Here is a 27,334-nt window from a genome sequence, read left to right on the forward strand (position 1 = left end):
TCTGTTTACATGGGCGACTGCCGTGATGTTGTCTGACTGGATCAACACCGGTCTTCCTTGAAGCAGAGGTTCCGCCTGGCTTAGAGCATTGTAGATTGCTCTTAGTTCCAGAATGCTTATGTGAAGAGACTTTTTCAGGCTCGACCACACTCCCTGGAAATTTCTTCCCTGTGTGACTGCTCCCCAGCCTCTCAGGCTGGCATCCGTGGTCACCAGGATCCAATCCTGTATGCCGAATCTGCGGCCCTCCAATAGATGAGCCTCCTGCAACCACCACAGAAGGGATACCCTTGTCCTCGGCGACAGGGTTATCCGCAGGTGCATCTGAAGATGCGACCCTGACCATTTGTCCAACAGATCCCTTTGCATGGAATCTGCCGAAAGGGATTGCTTCGTAAGAAGCTACCATTTTTTCCCAGGACTCTTGTGCATTGATGTACAGACACCTTTCCTGGTTTTAGGAGGTTCCTGACCAGGTCAGATAACTCCTTGGCTTTTTCTTCGGGAAGAAAAACCTTTTTCTGAACTGTGTCCAGAATCATCCCCAGGAACAGCAGACGAGTTGTCGGCATTAATTGGGATTTTGGAATATTCAGAATCCATCCGTGCTGCTTTAGCACCTCTTGAGATAGTGCTAAACCCATCTCTAGCTGTTCTCTGGACCTTGCCCTTATTAGGAGATCGTCCAAGTATGGGATAATTAATACGCCTTTTCTTCGAAGAAGAAATATTATCTCGGCCATTACCTTTGTAAAGACCCGAGGTGCCGTGGACAAACCAAACGGCAGCGTCTGAAACTGATAGTGACAGTTTTGTACAACGAACCTGAGGTACCCCTGGTGTGAGGGGTAATTGGAACGTGGAGATACGCATCCTTGATGTCCAAGGATACCATAAAGTCCCCTTCTTCCAGGTTCGCTATCACTGCTCTGAGTGACTCCATCTTGAACTTGAACTTCTTTATGTATAGGTTCAAGGACTTCAGATTTAGAATAGGCCTTACCGAGCCATCCGGCTTCGGTACCACAAATAGAGTGGAATAATACCCCTTCCCTTGTTGTAGAAGAGGTACCTTGACTATCACCTGCTGAGAATACAGCTTGTGAATGGCTTCCAAAACCGTCTCCCTTTCTGAGGGGGACGTTGGTAAAGCAGACTTCAGGAAACGGCGAGGTGGCTCTGTCTCTAATTTCAACCTGTACCCCTGAGATATTATCTGCAGGATCCAGGGATTTACCTGCGAGTGAGCCCACTGCGCGCTGTAATTTTTGAGACGACCGCCTACCGCCCCCGAGTCCGCTTGCGAAGCCCCAGCGTCATGCTGAGGCTTTTGTAGAAGCCGGGGAGGGCTTCTGTTCCTGGGAAGGAGCTGCCTGTTGCTGTCTCTTCCCTCGTCCTCTGCCTCGTGGCAAATATGAATAGCCCTTTGCTCTCTTATTTTTAAAGGAACGAAAGGGCTGCGGTTGAAAGGTCGGTGCCTTTTTCTGTTGGGGAGTGACTTGAGGTAGAAAGGTGGATTTCCCGGCCGTAGCCGTGGCCACCAAATCCGATAGACCGACCTCAAATAACTCCTCTACGCATCGCCTGTCCACTGTCGTGTCCATAAAGCTCTTCTGGCCGAAATGGACATAGCACTTACCCGTGATGCCAGTGTGCAGATATCTCTCTGTGCATCACGCATATAAAGAAATGCATCCTTTATTTGTTCTAACGACAGTAAAATATTGTCCCTGTCCAGGGTATCAATATTTTCGATCAGGGACTCTGACCAAACTACCCCAGCACTGCACATCCAGGCAGTCGCAATAGCTGGTCGTAGTATAACACCTGCATGTGTGTATATACCTTTTTGGATATTTTCCATCCTCCTATCTGATGGATCTTTAAGTGCGTCCGTCTCAGGAGAGGGTAACGCCACTTGTTTTGATAAGCGTGTTAGCGCTTTGTCCACCCTAGGAGGTGTTTCCCAGCGCTCCCTAACCTCTGGCGGGAAAGGGTATAAAGCCAATAACTTCTTTGAAATTAGCAGTTTTTTATCGGGGCACCCCACGCTTCATCACACACGTCATTTAATTCTTCTGATTCGGTAAAAACTACTGGTAGTTTTTTCACACCCCACATAATACCCTGTTTAGTGGTACCTGTAGTATCAGCTAAATGTAACATCTCCTTTATTGCCAAAATCATATAACGTGTGGCCCTACTGGAAAATACGGTTGATTCGTCACCTTCACCACCGGAATCAGTGCCTGTGTCTGGGTCTGTGTCGACCGACTGAGGCAAGGGACGTTTTACAGCCCCTGACGGTGTTTGAGGCGCCTGGACAGACACTAATTGAGTGTCCGGCCGCCTCATGTCGGCAAACGACTGCTTAAGCGAGTTGACGCTATCCCGTAATTCCACAAATAAAGGCATCCATTCTGGTGTCGACCCCCTAGGAGGTGACATCCTCATATTTGGCAATTGCTCCGCCTCCACACCAATAACGTCCTCATACATGTCGACACACACGTACCGACACACAGCAGACACACAGGGAATGCTCTATACGAAGACAGGACCCACTAGCCCTTTGGGGAGACAGAGGGAGAGTCTGCCAGCACACACCAAAAAGCGCTATATATGACAGGGATAGCCTTATGATTAAGTGCTCCCTTATAGCTGCTTTTATATTAATATATTGCCATTTATTCTGCCCCCCCTCTCTGTTATACCCTGTTTCTGTAGTGCAGTGCAGGGGAGAGACCTGGGAGCCTTCCTGACCAGCGGAGCTGTGACAGAAAATGGCGCCGTGTGCTGAGGAGATAGGCCCCGCCCCTTTTTCGGCGGGCTCGTCTCCCGCTATTTAGTACATTTAGGCAGGGGTAAATATCTCCATATAGCCTCTGGGGCTATATGTGAGGTATTTTTAGCCTTTTTAAAGGTTTTCATTTGCCTCCCAGGGCGCCCCCCCCCAGCGCCCTGCACCCTCAGTGACTGCCGTGTGAAGTGTGCTGAGAGGAAAATGGCGCACAGCTGCAGTGCTGTGCGCTACCTTAAGAAGACTGCAGGAGTCTTCAGCCGCCGATTCTGGACCTCTTCTTGCTTCAGCATCTGTGAGGGGGCCGGCGGCGTGGCTCCGGTGACCATCCAGGCTGTACCTGTGATCGTCCCTCTGGAGCTTCATGTCCAGTAGCCAAGAAGCCAATCCATCCTGCACGCAGGTGAGTTCACTTCTTCTCCCCTCTGTCCCTCGTTGCAGTGATCCTGTTGCCAGCAGGAATCACTGTAAAATAAAAAACCTAAGCTAAACTCTCTAAGCAGCTCTTTATGAGAGCCACCTAGAATTGCACCCTTCTCGGCCGGGCACAAAAATCTAACTGGAGTCTGGAGGAGGGTCATAGGGGGAGGAGCCAGTACACACCACCTGACCTGTAAAAGCTTTACTTTTGTGCCCTGTCTCCTGCGGAGCCGCTATTCCCCATGGTCCTTTCAGGAACCCCAGCATCCACTTAGGACGATAGAGAAATATATATATATATATATATATATATTGGTTTGATATAATATAACACTGATATCTACACACACACACACACACAATTAGCAGCCTTACAACGTCGGCAGTATAGTGCCAATTGCACATAACGCCCCCGGTATAGTGCCAGATACACATAACTCCACCACATTGCCAGATACACATGACGCCCCCACAGTGTGGGGCTCCTTTGCTGCTGTCACTGCCCCCGGGCTCCTCTGCTGCTGTCACCGTGGCTGAGGGGAGGAGAGTGCAGCGCATGCCTCTCCTGCCCTTCAGTCCGTCTCTCTGCCATCTCAAAAAATGGCGCCGGTTCGTGAGCCAATGAAGGCTTGCTGTCCGGAAGCCAATAAGGAACCGCCGCTGCCAGTACGCGAGGTCTTATTGGCTGACGAACCTATGCCTGATTTCAGTTGTCTGACAAGTCGGATGATTGCTGGCCTTAAGTGTCCGGCACCCAACACAGCTGCCCCTAAGGAACGTGCCTCGAGCCAACCCTGGTGTTATCTATAAACAGCACTAAAGGGCCCTACACACTGAAAGATTTCACTGAAAGATATATTTCAATGTGTATGCACCAATGATGAATGATGCGTGGCCCCGCGCTCGTTCATCGTTGGTGCCAGCTCGTTCATACCTGCAGGCCAATATGGACAATCTCGTCCATATTAGCATGCAGGGCTATGGAGACCGGTGATGGGGGGAGTGAAGAAACTTCACTCCCCCCGTGATCCTCCCCGGGTTGTACGACAGCCGTACCGGACGTCGGGCAGCTAGGCGGCCAGTCGGCAAGTGTGTAGGGCCCATAAACTATTACAGATTGATTTTTTTAATGGAGTACATTTAAGTTTTAATATTACTACTCTGGTGTCAAGCCAATATTATTTTTATGTATTTAGTCAATTAGAATGTTCGGGGGGATTTTCTAGGAGGTCTACAGTACATATAGTTATTAGATTTGGGGGGAATTCAATTACATGCGGTCATGTACTGCGGCTGAAAAAGGGTGGAAGCTTAAATGCCCAGGGATATTCTTTTTCTCAGTTTAATATTTATATCCAGCACTGGACATATAGTAATAGTAAATTGTCATTAACTGTTCAAAAAAACCAGCTAAGATTATATACCCTAATTTGGGATTATAATAATTCAAAAAGCTGGAGGTGTTCCTGCAATCATGAACTAAACATTCATAGAAGTACTCGTTGGAGAAGGCCAAAAAAAGGAGTAGATTGCTTTTTTGGAGCACTCTTTTCAAATGAATTATATGACTAATTTGACATGATTATGTTAATATAAAACTTAACCTTTAATATACTTCCATAAAATAGAGTGAGGTAATTAAACAGCAATGTCCATAAATGAACACACTAAAGTCATTGCGCAATCTGTAATGCACTCCCTATCTATTCTGGGTGCCAATATCCATTATCAAATAACAATACATTTGTGTGGTGAATTTATTATGCAAATTATTCCTATATCCTTGGACGTCTATAATCGTCCTGTTAAATAGTCACTAACAAATTACTCAACGTGACATTAAATTAGTGGACGTATGTAATCGTCCTTAAATAATAACAGCAAATTGCTTAAAATGACAGTAAGTTAATTCATAGTCAAAGCCAATGTTCCAATAATATTCTCAGCATAGAAATTTCTAAATTTATCACCGCTACAACAAGAATCTATTGCAATACAATACACTTCTACTGTCAAATAAATCGATTAATAATCAAAAACAATATCCAGCATAGAAATTTTCCATTTGTTACCGCTACCACGTATGTATACTGCTGTTCAATGCAAATTCTACTATCTAACATATTACAGAGCTAAATGCAACATTGTTTCATTAAACATGGTAAGTACAAATGGTGTTTAAAATATCCCCACAGGGCGTCACATTAAACATACAAGATACGCTGGCTGCTGCTATATAGTATGATTCATATCGAATTATCTACGGAGTATGTTTGTTACAATAGATGTATCAAAGATATTGTGCTCCATGAAAATGTATCACAAATGTAACATCTCTTGTAACACTTGGCAGACTGCCATTAACTTAGGAATGCACATGTTATAATGTAACAACTTTGACTGCCATGGCGATGAGACACAGCGCAATCTCATGCAGAGATATAGATACAGGTACTATATGAAAACAATTCTCTCATTAATTGCACCTACTACAACTCCTATTGCAGACATAGCAAGTACCACTCTGAGATCCTTATACCGCGTCTCACTGAATGCACTTGTTGTATATAGAATTCAAGCTGTGTCTCCATACTACTTCAATAATGGTAATTGGTCCCCTGCCATACATATGAAATTCCCTATGCACGGCATGTACCAAATACATTTATTTCGATTAGAAATCAAACTGTAATTAGAGGCCCTTTATTAGGCTGGTCAAAGGCTGTTGCCCGAAAGAAAATGTGACCACATTCAATATATTCAATCATATCCTTTTAGGACATGATGTCCTGTTAGTGTTCAAACATCAACACCATCTGTATCACACCATATGAAAATATAACCATATTCAATATATTCAGTTATTTGTACTTTTCACAGTGTCACCATAGATACACTTTATGACATAATATATTCCATGGTGTATTAGTGCATATGTGGAGAATAGTACAGTCCGTGGCGCAGTCACCCTCATCTGCTGCCCAATATCGTCAACGAGCGGATAATAGGTGAGAGAGAGGGTGATTGGCGGGCCGTTGGAAAAATAGATTTCTCTTACGTCCTAGAGGATGCTGGGGTCCACATTAGTACCATGGGGTATAGACGGGTCCACTAGGAGCCACTGGCATTTTAAGAGTTTGAGAGCGTGGGCTGGCTCCTCCCTCTATGTCCCTCTTACCAGACTCAGTTTAGAAAATGTGCCCGGAGGAGTCGGTCACATCTAGGGGAGCTCTACAGAGCTTCTTTAGAAAAAGCTTTTTTTAGAGTTTATTATTTTACAGGGAGGCTGCCGGCAACAGCCCCCCTGCTTTGTGGGACTAAGGAGGGGGTGGGGGGGTGTAGTGTCCGCCCTGCGGGGTCTGAGCCACTATCTCTGCTGACAGGACACTGAGCTCCTGAGGGGATCGATCGTTTCACGCCACAGGGGATCGCTCACCCCAGCAGCATGCCACCACCCCCTTACAGAGCCAGAAGATGGCGAGATATGGCGGCACTAGGGTAGGAGCGCAGCTCTGAGCAGCTGCACTCCGGGAAGGCTCAGCGGCACACAGTGTTGGCGCTATGAGGGGCGTCCTGAGCCAGTGTCTTAATACCCTACACTGGTTACACAGATGCTAACCGGAGACTGAATCCCCAGGCAAGCGTCAGAATCCTCCGTACTCAGACACTCACAGGGGACGGAATCAGTGGCGAGTTAGTCACCGGCCCCCCTGGCAAGCGGGGAGGTGGTGTGAAGATGGCTGCAACAGGGTAGGGAGCGCAGTACTAACTGCGCTCCGGGGCTCAGCGGTACATAGTGCGGCGCTGTGATGGGTGCCCTGAGCGAGCGCCTACACCCTACACTGACCACCAAGCCTGTCAGGGTCCCAGGATCGCTGCCAGCACTTTTCCTCAGGCCAGTATAAGAGTGCAAAGCAGCGCCATGAAAGGGAGCGGGGCTTCTCAGAGCGGACCCGGCAGCATTCAGTGCCATTTTTATGCCTGCAGAAGCGCTGTGAGTGAGAGCTGTCCCTCCAAATCAACTCCAGCTCTCATATACGGTACCGGGGGGTTGTAGAAGGGGGGGAGGCTGTATATCTGTACTGTAGCGCTGTGTGTGGGTTGGCTCCAATCTGTGTCTCTCTTGCCATTCTTGGGGGGAAACTCTGTCTGCCCTTCCGTGTGTGTGTGTGTGTGTGTGTGTGTGTGTGTGGTCTCCATTCAGCTATGTCCAGGGACTCTGTGTCATATGCTGCAGAGGAAATGTCCACTCAGGATGATCCCATTCCATGTAATCAGGATTGCACTGTGTTAGCGCAGGTCCCAGCAAGGGAGCCTGAGTGGTTAGCCTCTCTTAAATGTATGATTTCTCAGATTTATACTAGAGTTGTACAAAATGAGGGCAACTCAGGTTTTACAGAACTCTATGGCAGTTTGGCCCGGTTCTGTTACCTCAGGGCCCCCTAATGTACGCTCTCAAAAACGTGCTCTTGCCCAGATTATGCACGATGACACAGATACCGATTCTGACACGGTAGACGGTGAGGGGGATGTGTTGCGGGGGGCGGCACCTCTTGCAAAAGGGGTGCAGTTGATGATTGAGGCCATTAGAGATGTGTTTAATATTGCTAATAAAACACCTGAGCAGGTTGAGGAAGCTTACTTCACTGACAATAAGAAAGCCTCCCTAACCTTCCCTGCGTCTAAGGAATTAAGGCCCTCATTCCGAGTTGTTCGCTCTGTAATTTTCTTCACATCGCAGCGATTTTCCGCTAATTGCGCATGCGCAATGTTCGCACTGCGACTGTGCCAAGTAAATTTGCTAAGAAGTTTGGTATTTTACTCACGGCATTACAAGGTTTTTTCGTTCTGGTGATCGTTGTGTGATTGACAGGAAGTGGGTGTTTCTGGGCGGAAACTGGCCGTTTTATGGGTGTGTGTGAAAAAACGCTGCAGTTTCTGGGAAAAACGCGCGAGTGGCTGGAGAAACGGGGGAGTGTCTGGGCGAACGCTGGGTGTGTTTGTGACGTCAAACCAGGAACGAAACTGACTGAACTGATCGCAGTGGCAGAGTAAGTGTCGAGCTACTCAGAAACTGCAAAGAAATTTCTATTCGCAATTTAGAGAATCTTTCGTTCGCAATTTTGCTAAGCTAAGATTCACTCCCAGTAGGCGGCGGCTTAGCGTGTGCAATGCTGCTAAAAGCAGCTTGCGAGCGAACAACTCGGAATGAGGGCCTAAATGCTATTATTTGAGAAAGCCTGGGAAAACACGGAGAAAAAATTTCAGATCCCTAGAAAGGTTCTGGTTGCTTTCCCTTTCCCTGAGGATAGGAAAAAAAATGGGAAAACCCACCCATAGTTGACACATCTGTATCCAGATTCTCAAAAAAGGTGGTTTTACCTGTCCCCGGATCTACAGAGTTAAAAGAACCAGCTGATCACAAAATTGACACTACGCTCAAATCCATATACACGGCTTCAGGGGCGATACAACGTCCTACTATTGCCTGTGCATGGATTTCCAAAGCTATAGTAAAGTGGTAAGGCACGTTACTAGAGGATTTGGATACAATGGATAAAAGTGACGTTGAATTGTTTTTACGTAACATTCAGGATTCTGCAGGATTTATGGTGGAATCCATGAAAAACCTCGGTTGATGGCTGCAGGCAGGGGCAGATCCAGAAGAAAATGAAAGGGGGGGCACCATGATAGGGGAATGGTAATAGTTATATCTACATGCACCTAAGGCACGCGTGCTCCCAGATAAGAGGAGTGGTATCACACGGGGCGTGGCCTCACAGAATACGCCGTCAGGTAATGATTGGCTGTAGGAGCGCACCCTGGTTTACTGCCAATGTTTTACCCTGATGAAAAGGTTGATTGGGCCTTGAAATGTTGGTCACCTGTTCCATTAGTTATGGGAGCCTGGCATGCACCCCAGCACAACATAATTATTATAGTTTTTAGTTGGTGGTGGCAGGTGCAGCATACCTTGTTTTGGGCACTGCACTGAGACTCAGACTGCAGGACACGAACTGCCCATCTTTGAATAGCAGAAGCAGCCAACTGGATCTCCAACAAGCAGCATAAGACATCTGCAGGACAGCCCTGCCACAATCACACAGGCCGCCTTGTCAAAGCTGAGCTAAGTTTGACTGCACCTAGCATGGTGGTAAAGGAAGTACTGGGAAACTGTGCGGTGCAATGAGGGCTAATGAAGCCTTCTGCGCCGTCATAAGGAACAGTCTTACTCAATGCTGGCATTTGAACCCTGCGTCTGGGCTGGAATCTAGCCGGCTGGCAGTGGGGGAGGTAGGTTGTGGTGTGAGTAGGGGGAGGCTGGAGCTGCAGCTCCTGCCTCCCCATTGGTTACCACACGGACTTGCTGTTAGAGCCGCGGCGGGTCCTAGTGCCTGCCGGCTCTTTTATCAAATCTGACTGACGTAAATAGCAGTAGCTGCTGCTGTTCTCCTTTTGGGGAAAAAAAAAAAAAAAGGTCAGAAACGACAGGGGGGCACGGGCCCGAGTGCCCCCCCCCCCCCTCCCGGATCTGCCTATGGCTGCAGGGATATCTTCCATGTCTGTCTCAGCTCGTAGAGGATGTTGGCTGCGTCAGTGGTCTGCCGATGCGGAATCCAGGAGAGGTGTGGAGACCCTACCCTACACAGGTCAGGCTCTCTTTGAGGAAGTGTTGGATGCGTGGATTTCCACAGCTAGAGCGGGTAAGTCACCTTTTCTACCCTCAGCTGCACCTGCTACGAAGAAGCCTATTTCTTTAGCTGCATCCAAGTCCTTTCGGACGGGTGGTCTTCAGGTTGCCGGCGGCCAAGCTCCCGGTGACCACCATACCGGCGCCGACATACCGACATCTTTTCTCCCTCTTGGGGGTCCACGACCTCCCTGGAGGGAGAATAGATAGAGTGGCGCGCATAGCGCGCCACCGTGCTCGCAGCATGGCGAGCGCAGCCATCCAGAAGTTGGTGGAGTCACAGGTCATTGTACCAGTTCCACCCCATTTGCAAAACAAAGGTTATTATTCAAACCTTTTCGTGGTATCGAAACCGGAGGGTTCGGTCAGACCCATTTTGAACTTAAAATCGTTAAACCCCTTTCTGAGGGAGTTCAAGTCCAAAATGGAGTCTCTGAGGGCAGTAATATCAGGGTTGGAGAAGGGGGAATTCCTGGTATCTCTGAATATCAAGGATGCGTACCACCACATCAAGCTTTTCTCCGATTCGCACTGTTAGACAGTCATTTTCAATTCCAGGCCCTGCCATTCGGCCTCTCCACAGCACCGAGGGTATTCACCAAGGTGATGGCGGAGAGGATGGTTTTCCTCCGCAGACAGGGGGTGAACATAATTCCATATCTGGACGATCTGCTGATAAAGGCAACTTCAAGGAGAAGCTGTTACAGTCCATTTTTCTCACGACCCATTTACACAGGGAACACAGCTGGATCCTGAATCTTCCAAAATCACATTTGGAGCCGACCAGGAGGTTGTCTTTTCTGGGAATGATCCTCAACACGGAAGTGCAGAGGGTGTTTCTTCCGGAGGAGAAAGCGTTGGTGATACAAACAATGGTCCGGGATGTCCTGAAGCCAACCCGGGTTTCGGTTCATCAGTGCATTCGCCTTCGGGGGAAGATGGTGGCCTCCTACGAGGCTCTGCAGTACGGGAGGTTTCATGCTCGACCCTTACAACTGGATCTCCTGGACAAGTGGTCGGGTTTCTCATCTACACATGCACCAGAGAATAAGTCTGTCGCCAAAGGCCAGGATTTCACTCCTCTGGTGGCTACAATTACATCACCTTCTGGCCGCAGGTTCGGGATTCAGGACTGGATCCTTCTAACCACGGATGCAAGTCTCCGTGGCTGGGGTGCAGTCACTCAAGGGGAAACCTTCCAAGGAAGGTGGTCAAGTCTGGAAGCCGGCCTACCAATAAACATTCTGGAACTGAGAGCAGTCTACAACGGTCTTCTCCAAGCGGCCCATCTTCTGAGGGATCGAGCCGTTCAAGTGCAGTCGGACAACGTAACGACAGTGGCTTACATAAACCGACAGGGCGAAACAAAGAGCAGAGCTGCAATGTCAGAGGTAACAAGAATCATCCTCTGGGCAGAAAAGCACGCGTTGGCACTGTCAGCAATCTTCATTCCGGGAGTAGACAACTGGGAAGCGGACTTCCTCAGCAGATATGATCTCCATCCAGGAGAGTGGGGACTCCATCCGGAGGTGTTCACAGAGGTAACAGATCATAGACATGATGGCCTCTCATCTCAACAAGAAGCTTGGGCGGTATTGTTCCAGGTCGAGGGACCCACAAGCCGTGGCAGTGGACGCCCTAGTGACTCCGTGGGTGTTCCAGTCAGTGTACGTGTTTCCTCCACTTCCACTTATTCCAAGAATTCTAAAGCTCATAAGGAGAACAAGAGTTCAGGCTATACTCATCGCTTCGGACTGGCCAAGAAGGGCTTGGTACGCGGATCTTCTGGATCTACTGCTAGAAGAGCCAAGGCCTCTTCCTCTTCGGAAGAACCTGCTGCAGCAGGGGCCGTTCGCTTATCAAGACTTACCGCAGCTACGTTTGACAGCATGGAGGTTGAACGCCAGATATTAGCTCGGAAGGGCATTTCCGAACAAGGTTAATCCTACCCTAATACAGGCTAGGAAAGGAGTAACGTCTAAACATTACCATCATTATTTGGAAAAAATATGTATCTTCGTGTGAGTCCAAGAAGTTTCCTGCGGTGGAGTTTCAACTGGGACGGTTTCTCCTCTTCCTGCAAGCAGGTGTGGATATGGGCCTGAGGTTGGGATCCGTAAATGTCCAGATTTCGGCCCTATCCATTTTCTTCCAGAAACAGCTGACTTCCCTCCCGGAGGTTCAGACCTTTTTGAAAGGGGTTCTGCACATCCAGCCTCCCTTTGTGCCGCCTACGGCACCATGGGATCTTAACATGGTGCTGCAATTTCTCCAATCGGATTGGTTCGAGCCTCTACAGGAGGTTGAGGTCAAGTTTCTCACATGGAAGGCTGTCACTTTGTTGGCCTTAGCTTCTGCTAGACGTGTGTCGGAGCTAGGGGCTTTGTCTTGTAAGAGCCCCTACTTGATCTTCCAAGATAGAGCTGAGCTCCGGACACGTCAGCAGTTCCTTCCGAAGGTTGTGTCGGCATTTCATATCAACCAACCTATTATGGTGCCAGTGGCTGCTGACTCCTCAATTTCATCAAAGTCCTTGGATGTTGTAAGGGCTCTGAAAATCTATGTGAAGAGGACTGCTTGTCACAGAAAATCGGACTCTCTGTTTGTCCTGTATGATCCCAAGAAACTTGGGTGTCCTGCTTCTAAGCAGACTATCTCGCTGGATCAGGTTCACTATCCAGCATGCGTATTCTACGGCAGGATTGCAGTGTCCTACGTCTGTTAAGGCCCACTCTACTCGTAAGGTGGGTTCTTCCTGGGCGGCTGCCCGGGGTGTCTCGGCTTTACAGCTTTGCCGAGCGGCTACTTGGTCTGGGTCGAACACGTTTGCTAAGTTCTACAAGTTCGATACTTTGGTCTCTGAGGACCTGAAGTTTGGTCAATCAATTCTGCAGGAGCCTCCGCGCTCTCCCTCCCGTTCTGGGAGCTTTGGTACATCCACATGGTACTAATGTGGACCCCAGCATCCTCCAGGACGTAAGAGAAAATAGGATTTTAATTACCTACCGGTAAATCCTTTTCTCATAGTCCGTAGAGGATGCTGGGCGCCCGCCCAGCACTTCGTGATCCTGCAGTGGTTACTTAGTTCAGTACTGCTTATTTCTTGGTTAAGTACGGTTTTGTTACTTGGTTAAGTAATATTGTTCAGCCGTTGCTGATATTTTAAGCTAGTTAGCTTGGTTTGCCTTGTGTGTGAGCTGGTGTGAATCTCGCCACTATCTGTGTATAATCCTTCTCTCTAAGTTGTCTGTCTCCCCGGCACATTTTCTAGACTGAGTCTGGTAGGAGGGGCATAGAGGGAGGAGCCTGCCCACACTATCAAACTCTTAAAGTGCCAGTGGCTCCTAGTGGACCCATCTATACTCCATGGTACTAATGTTGACACCAGCATCCTCTACGGACTACGAGAAAAGGATTTACTGGTAGGTAATTAAAATCCTATTTTAGTCAACTGGTGATCAAGCCTTAGCGTGGTGAAACGTACGTTCAGTTTATGGACTTCAGCCAACAGCTTCCCGGCTCCTAACTGCAGGGGGAAGTTGCTCACAACATGTGAAATTAACCGCTATCCGCAGCTGCTACACACTCGTCCCGGCATGTGAAATACCGCTATCTACGGTCTGGTAATTCACACTACAACTTGCACACAATATTTTTTCCAGGCACTCACCTGTCTCCTGCAGACAATTTGAACTCTGCAATGCCATAGGCAACAGGGCTCATCTAACGCCAGATACAGGAAGACACAGTGGTGCTATATCTATTTTTCTAAACAGCCTGGCAATGTCCCTCACTCACACCCATCATCCGCTCGGTTGAAGATGATGGGCAGCAGATGAGGGCAGTGCATTTCGGACTGTGCTACTCTTTATACATGCTTGTTGTTACATCATTCAGTGAGGTATATAAGGTAATTGCCGTACAGCATTGAGACTATACTCATAATTATACCTGTCTCTAGCTCATGAAACACTGCCGTCCATGGTCAGGTGATATATATTTCTTCTCAAAACTTTTTCAGGCATTCACCTGTCTCCTGCTGGCGCATTTGAATCCTGCAATGCCGCAGGTAACAGGATACATCTAACACCAGATACAGGATGACACAGTGATGCTAAATCTATTTTTCCAACGGCCCGGCAATCACCCTCACTCTCACCTATTATCCACTCATTGAAGATATTGGGCAGCAGATGAGGGTGACTGCGCCACGGACTACTATTCTCCACATATGCACTAATACACCATGGAATATATTATGTCATAAAGTGTATCTATGGTGACACTGTGAAAAGTACAAATAACTGAATATATTGAATGTGGTTATATTTTCATATGGTTTGATACAGATGGTGTTGATGTTTGAACACTAACAGGGCATCATGTCCTAAAAGGATATGATTGAATATATTGAATGCGTCACATTTTCTTTCGGGCAACAGCCTTTGACCAGCCTAATAAAGGGCCTCTAATTACAGTTTGATTTCTAATCGAAATAAATGTATTTGGTACATGCCGTGCATAGGGAATTTCATATTAATGGCAGGGGACCAATTACCATTATTGAAGTAGTATGGAGACACAGCTTGAATTCTATACACAACAAGTGCATTCAGTGAGACGCGGTATAAGGATCTCAGAGTGGTACTTGCTATGTCTGCAATAGGAGTTGTAGTAGGTGCAATTAATGAGAATTGTTTTCATATAGTACCTGTATCTATATATCTGCATGAGATTGCGCTGTGTCTCATCGCCATGGCAGTCGAAGTTGTTACATTATAACATGTGCATTCCTAAGTTAATGGCAGTCTGACAAGTGTTACAAGAGATGTTACATTTGTGATACATTTTCATGGAGCACAATATCTTTGATACGTCTATTGCAGTGGTGGCCAACGCGTGGCTCTTGAGCCACATGCGGCTCTTTCTTTATTCAAATGTGGCTCCCAACACTCAAAGTCACGTGACCACAAAAGATCTGTAAACCGCTGCACTCCAGCCAGACATGCAGCAGCACTACGTAGACTAAGAACTGAGGGAGCCAAATACACATGGGGGAGCTGTCTGAAGTGACACAAGAGGCTGCTGGCTGGAGTGACACATGGGGTAACTGAAGTGTATTATGTGAATCTGGCTTTTCAATACATATTATGCGGATCTGGCTTATCAATTATTTGATGTAGAATTGGCTTTTTCATTGTATTTTATGTTGGATCTGGCTTTTTCAATGTATTTTATACCAGGGGTGTGGCCTAGCAGGCACAAGGTCACACCCCATTTTTGCAAGTGCGTCTTCGGCTCAAAGTCGGCTCTTTGATATACCTAACAAGATTTCTTGGCTCTTTGTCTCTGACTGGTTGGCCACCCCTGGTCTATTATAACAAACATACTCAGTGGATAATTCGATATGACTCATACTATATAGAGGCAGCCGGAGTATGTTTAATGTGACGCCCTGTGGGGATTTTTAAACACCATTTGTACTTACCATGTTTAATGAAACAATGTTGCATTTAGCTCTGTAATATGTTAGATAGTAGGATTTGCATTGAACAGCAGTATACATACGTGGTAGCAGTAACAAATGGAAAATTTCTATGCTGGTAATATCGCTGGATACTGTTTTTGATTATTAATCGATTTATTTGACAGTAGAAGTGGTATTGTATTGCAATAGATTCTTGTTGTAGCGGTGATAAATAGTGGTGATAAATTTAGAAAATTTCTATGCTGAGAATATAATTGGAACATTGGCTTTGACTATGAATTAACTTATTGTCATTTTAAGCAATTTGCTGTTATTATTTAAGGACAATTACATACGTCCACTAATTTAATGTCACGTTGAGTAATTTGTTAGTGACTATTTAACAGGATGATTATAGACGTCCAAGGATATAGGAATAATTTGCATAATAAATTCACCACACAAATGTATTGTTATTTGATAATGGATATTGGCACCCATAATAGATAGGGGGTGCATTACAGATCGCGCATTGACTTTAGTGTGTTCATTTATGGACATTGCTGTTTAATTACCCCACTCTATTTTATGGAAGTATATTAAAGGTTAAGTTTTATATTACCATAAACATGTCAAATTAGTCATATAATACATTTGAAAAGAGTGCTCCAAAAAAGCAATCTACTCCTTTTGTTGGCCTTCTCCAACAAGTACTTCTATGAATATTCTTTTTCTCGCCCTGGGATTTCTTTTCGAACCAGCTCAGGCTTGAAAAAAAATCCTTGTGAACTGCAGCCTGTGGGCTGTCTTCAGGGCTAATACCCCTTTTCCACTAGCTCTAAAAACACGTGTTAATGCGCGGGGGCGCGCATTTACCCGGTTTTTCTTCTAGTGGAGAAGGTTCCCCCTGCAAATTCCCGGATCAAGTGATCCGGGAATCCTACCCGGGTAGCTTTGCGGTAAGCTGTGTAGTGTAAACGGATGCGACACGGCTCCCGTTCACAGTGTATGGAAGGGCGGCGTCAGCAGCAGCGTCACCAACCCGGCAATATGCCGGGTTGGTGAGCTCAGTGTAGAAGGGGGCTCTAGCACGGGTCGCAGCCGTGTCAGGCTCCTGGCTGCGACCCGTGCTAGCAAGTGGAAAAGGGGTATAATTGAATACCCCCACTGCTTCAATTAGCCCATGGCGAATCCCCCCTTAGTGATCTGTGTTTTTCCACTTATTTCACAGCCGATTTATTTGTACTGTATATCTGTTACTTTTAGTGCAGGTGGAAGAATTTTTGTTCTTGTTATTCAAAACAGGTGTGTGTCACCTTTATTGCCATTATACTCTAGCATTTGGAATCAACAAGACAGACACCACCATCCTATACTCAGGTGTGGTTGAAAGCATGTGCCACAGTAATGGTACTAGCCTAGCTCACAGAAGGGACACAGATTTACATGGGCGCGGGCATTGTACCACATTCCCATTTGCCAGATATGGATTATGCATGGCTCTTTAGAAAACAGTAACAGAGCGTCTAACAAACTGTTTACAATGATACCGCAAGGTGCCCCATGTGTCTATTCCAGTGCTGTACATATACTGGGTCAAGAGATACTGATCTGATGTTTAATTTCCACATAATGTAACCATACCTGAAGATCAATGTAGCCATCATCTGTGTCAGAAAGCTTGGAGTACTTCACTTTGCTATTTGGCATTACAGTTGCGCTACTCCTTGAGGGCATCATTGCATATAGGGAGAACTTAATTCCTAGAATATAAAATAACATTAAACAAAGACCAATCATTTGCAATTCTGTCTGAAATGTTGCTAAAAAAACAACAAAAAACAGCGAGAAGACCAAGTTTAATTACAAGACTGAGCACATTAAAACCTGATGATGTCGCTAGCGACTTCAGCCACGTGCATTTCGGGCATACACACTGACGGTATGCGACTATGTGAGCAATATGTCTGTCCGATCACCCGGATCAGACAACATATCGCTCAGTGTGTAACCAGCTGAAGGGTACCTTGAGGACTGAGTTTGGGAACCACTGCACTATGGCCCTCATTCCGAGTTGTTCGCTCGTTATTTTTTTTCGCACGGAGCGATTTGTCGCAAACTGCGCATGCGCAATGTTCGCAGTGCGTCTGCGCCAAGTAAATTTGCTAAAAAGTTTGGTATTTTAGTCACGGCTTAACGAAGAAATTTCTTTGTTCTGGTGATCGTAGTGTGATTGACAGGAAGTGGGTGTTTCTGGGCGGAAACTCTGTTTTATGGGTGTGTGTGAAAAAACGCTGCCGTTTCTGGGATAAACGCGGGGGTGGCTGGAGAAACGGGGGAGTGTCTGGGCGAACGCTGGGTGTGTTTGTGACGTCAAACCAGGAACGAAACTGACTGAACTGATCGCAGTGGCAGAGTAAGTGTCGAGCTACTCAGAAACTGCAAAGAAATTTCTTTTCGCAATTCTGCGAATCTTTCGTTCGCAATTCTGCAAAGCTAAGATTCACTCCCAGTAGGCGGCAGCGGCGCCCCCCCCCCCCCCATGTAAGACAGGGGCAGTGCGCGCCGTAGGCGTGCAAAAAAATTTCTAGGGGCGTGGCTTCACGGGGGAGGGGCGTGGCCACAAAATAATAGCAATTCATACTACGGTGCACAGTAGTCTACATTATTCAAATTACGCTGCACAGTAGCGCCACTACACCAGGTAGAGCCCCTTTTATACATTACAGCAGACAGTGTCCCCCTTTTTACACATTGCGGCAGCCAGTCCCCCTTTTTACACATTGCGGCAGCCAGTCTCCCTTTTTACACATTGCGGCAGCCAGGACCCTTTCTTACACATTGCGGCAGCCAGGCCCCCTTTTTACACATTGTGGCAGATAGACCCTTTTTTTACACATTGCGGCAGCCAGTCCCCCTTTTTACACATTGCGGCAGATAGACCCTTTTTACACATTGCGGCAGCCAGTCCCCCTTTTTACACATTACAGCAGCCAGTCTCCCTTTTAACACATTGCGGCAGCCGGTCCTTCTTTTTACACATTGCGGCAGACAGCGTCCCTTTTTTACAATTACAGCAGACAGCGTCCCCGTTTTTACACATTACGGCAGACGGTGTCCCCCTTTATACACATTGCGGCAGCCAGTCCCCCTTTTTACACATTACGGCAGCCAGTCCCCCTTTTTACACATTGCGGCAGATAGACCCTTTTTACACATTGCGGCAGCCAGTCCCATTTTACACATTGCGGCAGCCAGGACCCCATTTTACACATTGCGGCAGCCAGGACCCCATTTTTTACACATTGCGGCAGCCAGTCCCATTTTTTACACATTGCGGCAGCCAGTCCCATTTTACACATTGCGGCAGCCAGTCCCCCTTTTTTACACATTGCGGCAGCCAGTCCCATTTTTTACACATTGCGGCAGCCAGTCCCATTTTACACATTGCGGCAGCCAGGACCCCATTTTACACATTGCGGCAGCCAGGACCCCATTTTTTACACATTGCGGCAGCCAGTCCCATTTTTTACACATTGCGGCAGCCAGTCCCATTTTACACATTGCGGCAGCCAGTCCCCCTTTTTTACACATTGCGGCAGCCAGTCCCATTTTTTACACATTGCGGCAGCCAGTCCCATTTTACACATTGCTGCAGCCAGTCCCATTTTACACATTGCGGCAGCCAGTCCCATTTTTTACACATTGCGGCAGCCAGTCCCATTTTACACATTGCGGCAGCCAGTCCCATTTTACACATTGCGGCAGCCAGTCCCATTTTACACATTGCGGCAGCCAGTCCCATTTTACACATTGCGGCAGCCATCCCCATTTTTTACACATTGCGGCAGCCATCCCCCTTTTTTACACATTGCGGCAGCCAGTCCCATTTTTTACACATTGCGGCAGCCAGTCCCATTTTTTACACATTGCGGCAGCCAGTCCCATTTTTTACACATTGTGGCAGCCAGTCCCATTTTTTACACATTGCGGCAGGCGGTGTCCGAGAGAGAGACAGAGAGAGAGAGAGAGCGAGCGAGAGAGAGAGAGAGGGGGGGGGGAATATACTTACCTTCTCCCCGCTGACAGGCTCCTCGTGCTGCTCCCTCGGTGCAGGCAGTGAGATGAGCAGGAGGAGGAGGGAGGGGGAGCAGGGAGCCGCAGCAGCGCTATGTTATTGGTAGTAAGCGCCGCTGCAGCATCCCCCTCTCCTTCTGTATTGGCTGCCGGGCAGCCAATACGGAAGGAGAGGGGGATGCTGCAGCGGCGCTTACTACCAATAACATAGCGCTGCTGCGGCTCCCTGCTCCCCCTCCCTCCTCCGGCGCTGATGTCTTCTAGCTTCACAGAGCGGCGCACGGCGCAGAGACTTAGAGGCGGCATGTAATGAGTCAATTTGACTCATTACATGCCGCTGGCCGTGCGCCCCCAGGGCAACTGCGCTGTGTGCCAAGCCCCCTTGGCACACACGTAGTTACGGCTCTGAGCGTGTGCAAAGCTGCTAAAAGCAGCTAGCGAGCGAACAACTCGGAATGAGGGCCTATGGGCATCATTCCAAGTTGATCGCACGCATCCGATTTTCGCAGCACAGCGATCAGGTTACTACTGCCCATGCAACGCAATGCACAGGCGCGTCGTACGGGTACAAACAGCATTGTTGCTGTACAATGCTTCTAGCGACGATTCCATTCGCACAGCCGTTCGCAAGGAGATTGACAGAAAGAGGGCGTTTATGGGTGTCAACTGACCGTTTTCTGGGAGTGGTAGGGAAAACGCAGGAGTGTCCAGGCGTTTGCAGGGTGGGTGTCTGACGTCAATTCCGGGACCGATCAGGCTGAAGTGATCTAAAGGGCTGAGTAAAAGTTCAGACCTACTCAGAAACTGCAAGAAACTTTTTCGTCCCGCTCGGCTGCACATGCGATCGCACACTAGCAAAGCGAAAATACACTCCCCCATGGGCTGCGACTATGCATTTGCACGGCTGCAAAAAGTAGCTAGCGAGCAACTCGGAATGAGGGCCTATATCCTTTGTGCTACTCTTATGTACTGATTGTGCAATGTGCTTTCTGTTTGCCCTTTAGCAAATGTTATTGTGGATTGTGTTTTACTCAGACCAGCTTTATTTCATCACTTGATTGGGACTTTCTATACTTCTTATGCTTTTTTTTCTTCTACCCCTTACTACAAATGTCACCTTGTTGGAGAGCAATACAGGCTCTCTCAACCTTTTACAAACACAGCTGCCACATTAAATAATGCAAGTAATTAGTTTCTTCTACTGTTCCCGCATTGCACTCTACCTATCAATTCCCACTGTGTCAGAGATTCATATAAATTATATACTGTATTCCTCATGTGACTAGTGTTTTTTTTTTTTTTTAAATATGAGACCATTGTGTTGGTGCAACTCTGCTTTACTGATGTCTTTATATTAAGCCACACAGTGCTCAAAGGTCAGCACACACCATGTTATCTTCCACAGACACACTTGGAGTTATTTTTACTAAACACTATGTATTGTCTAAATCAATCAATCATTGCTTTAAAACCAATGGCAAAACAGCTGTTTAGTAAATATACCGCTTCATACTAAAGGTGGGTAGACACTAGGCGACGTGATCTATGAGCGACGTCGCCTAGTGTTACTCCCTCCCATGCCGGGCATACACACCGAGCGACATGACGGTCATATAGCTTAGTGACGTCATGCATCGGCTGGGCAGGCAGCTCTTGGACGGCAGTCCAGATTGAGCCGCTTGCACGGCCAACAGAGAGGGTCGATAACGACCCGCAGGGTTGGGCATCACTGGTCGACAGCGGCATACACACTTGCCAAGAAAATGAGCAACATCGCTCAGGAAGGGTGAAAATTAGCAACGTCGCTGATTTTCTTGTCAAGTGTGTATGCACCTTTAGAAGGAGATATGTCAAGCCTTCTAAAAAGTGTAAAAGTGGACATGTGGAAAATTTGCCATAGTAACCAGTCAGCTTCTACCTTACATTTTTTTAGACTGTACTAGCTTGAAGCTGATTGGCTGCAACTTCTCCACTTTAGAAGGTTTTATGCATTTCCCTCTAAATCTTTATTTGTGAGGAAATCTAGAAGTGATGGGTATGTGGCACGTGAGTTTTGTGTGTGTCAGACATCAGGGTACCAACTCCCCGATCCAATACATTTTGTTGATCAAAAACGCCGAGCGGTGGCCATTGATGGTCGGCGATTCATTTAGGCTTCTGGAAACTTCTGCATGTTAAAAATTGCCGATCGAGATAACTTTTGGTCAAGATCTGCAAATTGGGAAAATCAAACATGTTGGATATTCCTGTGGGATCGGAGAACTGCCTTAATCCATCGCTGATATACAGGGCTTATTAGCCTATGGTCGGCAGCTCTATCCTGCATTATTGTCAGATGTTTGCCATTTATTGCCAGTTATTTATATATAGGCTTAGGTTTATCCCTTTAAACTGGTACACTTATGAATTACACAGGTTCTCTAGCTGATTAAAATCAGGTGACATGGAGGCTTGAAGTCAGCCAGCCACAGAACCTGTGTAATTCATGAGTGTCCCGGTTTAAAGGGATAGTATGGTAAGCCGGTTTATACAGGCCAGACTAATGCTGCTGTGCTTTTCAAAATACAGTTCAGCGATCTGCAGAACAGCTTTCTGCTTACAATAATACAGACAGGGGTCTCTTTCTTGTATTAAATGTATCATTGTGATTAAGGGGTAGATGTACTAAGTAGTGATAAAAGTGGAGGTGAGCCAGTGGAGAAGTTGCCCATGGCAACCAATCAGCATTGACGTAACATTAATAATTTGCATACGATAAAAGTATTCAGAGCAGCTGATTGGTTGCCACGGGCAACTTACCCACTTTTATCACTGCTTAGTACATATCCCCCTTTGTCTGTGTGGCCCTTTCTAAGGGCACTAAGCCACCCATCACGTTGCCTATCACTACTAATATAGCAGGTTGGCTTAAAATAAAAAGAAACCACAACAATGAGCATACACAAGCGTGTAATTGTACAAGTACTATATGGCAAGTACAGTACTTCTGCATGGGAACAGAGCAGTACACAGGCAGTGGGAGGGAGCTGCTGCTGAGCCTTTGCTACGCAGTGCAGTTACTAGATGCGTCTGTGTCGCTCAAGTGATTGCCCGGCAGGGCCCAGTATAATAGTAACGCGTGTACCTGCTGCTCTGCGCGGCCATCGTACACACAGAAGACCCCGGGTTAAGGTGTAACAGGAAATTGCTGCCAGCTCCCCACCATCTGCGCATGGTCAGTCACATGACGTGCTGCCCCGCCTCCCCGCTGCTGGAGGCTTGATAGGCGGGATCACCTGTCACTCTGCGTGCCCTGTTACTGGCGGAAGTAATAAAATGGCCATCGGTAATACACTGTCTGTTAATGTAGATGTCGCTTGAAACTATCGATGTCCAACGGAGTGAAAGCTCTGTGTGTACTAATTATAAAGTTGTCTATGGGGTCAGAGAGAGCACATCCGCCCTGGAGCTGCTGTGGGCTGAGCAGGCAGGCCTAAGCTAACACTAGCTGATGTAAGGGCCTCAGCTGTTGCTGACTGTGAGGCTACAGCTGCTTCTTACCCACACGTAAGGTTACGGGGTGACTGCTGCAAGTGTATGGAGCAGCAGAACTACTATTCATGAGACTGATGCTCTCTTTATAGAGCCGAACAAGGCACCTCAGCGGTTCCGGTATGAATGGTCGACCATGTTATGGTCGACAGTCATTAGGTCGACCACTATTGGTCGACATGGACACATGAAAGGTCGACATATGAAAAGGTCGACATGAGTTTTTTAACTTTTTTTGGTGTCGTTTTTTGCGTAAAGTGACTGGGAACCCCAATTAGTGCACCGCTTCGCTCGCCATGCTTCGGGCATGGTGCCTTCGCTCCGCTAGCGCTTTGCTCGGCACACTTTACCGTTCCAATCGTAGTCCATGTGGATCGTAAAGTATGGAAAAGTTCCCCAAAAGAAAAAAAAGTTAAAAAAATCATGTCGACCTTTTCACGTGTCGACCTTTCATGTGTCGACCATGTGTCCATGTCAATGTCGACCAATAGTGGTCGACCTAATGACTGTCGACCATAACATGGTCGACCATGTGAACGGATACCCACCTCAGCAGCCACACTGGCCATAGGTAGAGTGACCATATTATCCCTTTTACCTTGGACGCTCATGGATTACACAGGGTCTGTGGCTGGTTGACACCAGCTGAAATGTAGGCTTGAAGTCAGCCAGCCACAGAACCTGTGTAATCCATGAGCGTACCAGGTAAAAGGGATAATATGGTCACGGTACCATAGGTGACATAACAACCTGCATAGATGGGCTCCATAGTGATTTCACCTGCAAGTAAAGACCCCTCCACCGTATAGGTGACTGGGCCACGTTAGTGATGCCAGGTAGGTACTTAGAAGCCAGGGGCGGAGCTGGATTATATGAAGTTCCTGCTCCCATCATCACACAGTGGCATATCATGGGCTCCCAATGCGGACCAGTTTTTAAAGCAATCATGCCTTAGCACAGATGGTTACATTAAATTGACTGCGGTACTAATCACGCCACCTGTGGCGAAACATAGATATACTTAAAGCCTGGGCCGTTACGGTGCTTTGCGGACCGAGTTTAGGAACCTCTTGCATATACATTGCACACAAAATCTTCCCAGCTGACTCCCAATTTAAAGTTCATCCCTGCAACACCATCTAGACTGTATATTAAGGCTCATTGAATGGTTATCTTTTGGCAGAACCATGCAAAAACTTGACTGTATTATAGGCTGACCATATTATCCCTTTAACCTGGGACACTCATGAATTTCACAGGTTCTGTGGCTGGCTGACTACAAGCCTGCATTTTACCTGGTTTTAAGCAGCCACAGAACCTGTGTAATTCATGAGTGTCCCAGGTTAAAGGGATAATATGGTCAGCCTACACATAAAAATGTTCATGGCTTCACATGGGATGGCCATCGATGGATAACCTTGATGGTGTAAAACCATTCGTAAAGAAACCATCAATGGTTTCTCAGACTGATGGTAAACCCTAATTTAATGTTCAGTGAGTTGCAGGCCAATCCAGGCATGGGTGAGTGGCTTCATGGGTATCAGTGGGTGGAGCTATGCTGTGTCCCAACACCCTGGATTATGTTTTTTTTAAATATATATTTATTTGATAGCTCTGTATCATCGATGGTGGGAAATAATCTGGTTCTAACCCATGAATGGTAAAAGTAGTTACCATTGGTCACAGATATTTACATATTGTATTTAGTAGTTACCATTTTTATTTGATAGCTCTGTATCATCGATGGTGGGAAATCATCTGGTTCTAACCCATCAATGGTAAAAGGAGATTTATGGTAGACTTACCATAGTTAAATCTCTTTCTGTGAGGTACACTGGATTCCACAGGGAATAACATCGGGGTGTAGAGTTGGATCTTGATCCGAGGCACCAACAGGCTAAAGCTTTGACTATTCCCCGAATGCACTGCACCACCTCCTCTATAGCCCCACCTCCAGGCACTGGAGCTCAGTTTCGTTAACCAGTCCAATGCAGTAGCAGGTAAAATAGAGATGGTAGATGTTAGCCACATAGACCCACATTCTCACAACAGGAGAAGGTACCAGTGGCTAATGGCATACAAACCCAAAGAAGCTAAGTGCGTCAAGGTGGGCGTCTTGTGGAATCCAGTGTACCTCACAGAAAGAGATTTAACTATGGTAAGTCTACAATAAATCTCCTTTTTTGCAGCGGGGTACACTGGTCTTCCACAGGGAATAACATCGGGGATGTCCTAAAGCAGTTCCTCATGGGAGGGGACGCACTGTAGCGGGTACAAGAACCCGGTGTCCAAAGAAAGCATCCTGGGAGGCGGAAGTATCAAAAGCATAGAACCAGATGAGCATGTTCACTGAGGACCACGTAGCTGCCTTACACAATTGTTCCGGGGACGCGCCACAGCGTGCAGCCCAAGAAAGTCAAACAGATCGAGTAGAATGGGCCTGGATAGCAGCAGGAGCTGGGAGCCCAGCCTGTGCATAAGCTTGTGCAATCACCATTCTAATCCATCTGGCCAAAGTTTGCTTATTCGCAGGCCAGCCACGTTTGTGAAAACCAAAAAGAGCATCTGACCTCCGGATGGAGGCAGTCCTCTCCGCATATATACGAAGAGCCCGTACCACATCCAAAGACCGCTCTTTGGAAGACAAACCAGGAGAGATAAAGGCCGGAACCACAATCTCTTGATTAAGGTGGAAAGATGACACCACCTTGGGTGGATAACCAGGGCGAGTTCTAAGAACTGCACGGTCACGGTGAAAAATTAGAAAGGGTGGACGACAGGACAAAGCGCCTAAGTCCGACACCCTCCTAGCAGAGGCAATAGCCAACAGAAAAATGACCTTACGTGTAAGGCATTTAAGGTCCACAGAGTCAAGAGGTTCAAATGGAGACTCTTGCAGGGCATTCAGAATAACAGACAGATCCCAATGAACCACAGAAGGGACATAGGGAGGCTGAATCCGTAAAACACCCTGAGTGAAAGTATGAACATCAGGAAGAGACGCAATATTTCTCTGAAACCACACCGACAAGGCAGACATATGAACCTTGAGGGAGGCCAAACGAAGGCCTAAGTCCAGGCCTTGTTGAAGAAAAGCCAGAAGTCTGGCAGTGCTAAACTTGCATGCATCATAATTCTTAGTAGCACACCAGGCGAAGTAAGAATTCCAGAACCTATAATAAATCCGAGCTGAAGCTCGTTTACGGGCTTTTAACATAGTTTGAATGACCGCCTCAGAGAATCCTTTGGCCCTCAGGAGTGAAGCTTCAAGAGCCACGCCGTCAAAGCCAGTCGTGCCAGGTCCTGGTAGACACAAGGGCCGTGAACGAGGATGTCTGGTCATTGAGGAAGTAGAAGAGAACGCTCTATCGAGAGACCCTGCAGGTCTGAGTACCAGTGCTGTCTGGGCCACGCTGGAGTGACTAGAAGTAGTATTCCTCCTTCTTGCTTAAATTTCCGTATCACCCTGGGCAGAAGAAACACCAGAGGGAACACGTATGGCAGCCGAAAGTTCCATGGAATTGCCAGCGCGTCCACGAACGCTGCTTGAGGATCCCTTGTTCTTGCTTCGAAGACCGGAACCTTGTGATTGTGTTGAGACGCCACCAGGTCTACATCTGGTAGGCTCCGTTTGTCCACTAGGAATTGACTTCCGGATGAAGACTTCACTCTCCGGCGTGTACGTCCTGACTGAGGAAGTCCGCTGGCAGATGGCGGTCTGCCCATTGAAGGATTTTTGACACTTCCATCATTGCCATGCGGCTTCGAGTTCCGCCTTGATGATTTATGTACGCCACCGTGGTGGCGTTGTCTGACTGTACTTGAACAGGCCTGTTCTGTACCAGAGGCAGGGCAAGTTTTAGCGCATTGAACACTGCCCGCAATTCCAGAATATTTATCGGGAGGAGTGATTCCTCCCTGGTCCACCGACCTTGAAGAGAGTGTTGCTCCAACACCGCACCCCAACCCCGCAGACTGGCATTCGTCGTTAGGGGGACCCAGTTGGAGATCCAGAAGGGACGACCCCTGCTCAATTGTTGGTCCTGTAGCCACCAGCTCAGTGACAGACGGACCTCTGGAGTCAAGGAGATCATTTGAGACCTGATCCGGTTAGGCAGGCCGTCCCACTTGGAAAGGATTAATCTCTGTAGGGGGCGGGAATGAAATTGAGCGTACTCTACCATGTCGAAAGCCGACACCATGAGGCCTAGTACTTGCATCGCCGAGTGTATCGACACTCTTGGACGAGAGAGGAAGCATCTGATTCTGTCCTGAAGTTTTAGGACCTTCTCTGGAGACAAGAACAAATGTTGGTTGTGTGTGTCCAGTAATGCCCCCAGGTGCACCA

General features: G+C 47.3%; 1 protein-coding gene across 2 annotated transcripts in view; it reads right to left on the bottom strand.

The window, feature by feature from the left end:
* Window positions 1-22,737, bottom strand: part of TMEM230 (transmembrane protein 230) — a 46,222-nt gene extending 23,485 nt beyond the window's left edge. Inside the window, exons 1-3 of one of the 2 annotated variants that reach the window (XM_063932055.1) lie at window positions 22,580-22,737; window positions 20,127-20,230; window positions 17,023-17,141 (exon numbers count right to left, since the gene is read on the bottom strand). In XM_063932055.1, coding sequence (XP_063788125.1) covers window positions 17,023-17,141; window positions 20,127-20,230; window positions 22,580-22,668 — 312 coding nt within the window. In that variant the 5' untranslated portion in view covers window positions 22,669-22,737. The remainder of the gene's footprint in view (window positions 1-17,022; window positions 17,142-20,126; window positions 20,231-22,579) is intronic. The other variant, XM_063932056.1, reaches the window with a different exon arrangement.
* Window positions 22,738-27,334: the final 4,597 nt, after the last annotated feature.

Source organism: Pseudophryne corroboree, chromosome 6, assembly GCF_028390025.1.
Source record: "Pseudophryne corroboree isolate aPseCor3 chromosome 6, aPseCor3.hap2, whole genome shotgun sequence".
In the NCBI taxonomy this organism is placed as follows: Eukaryota; Metazoa; Chordata; class Amphibia; order Anura; family Myobatrachidae; genus Pseudophryne; species Pseudophryne corroboree.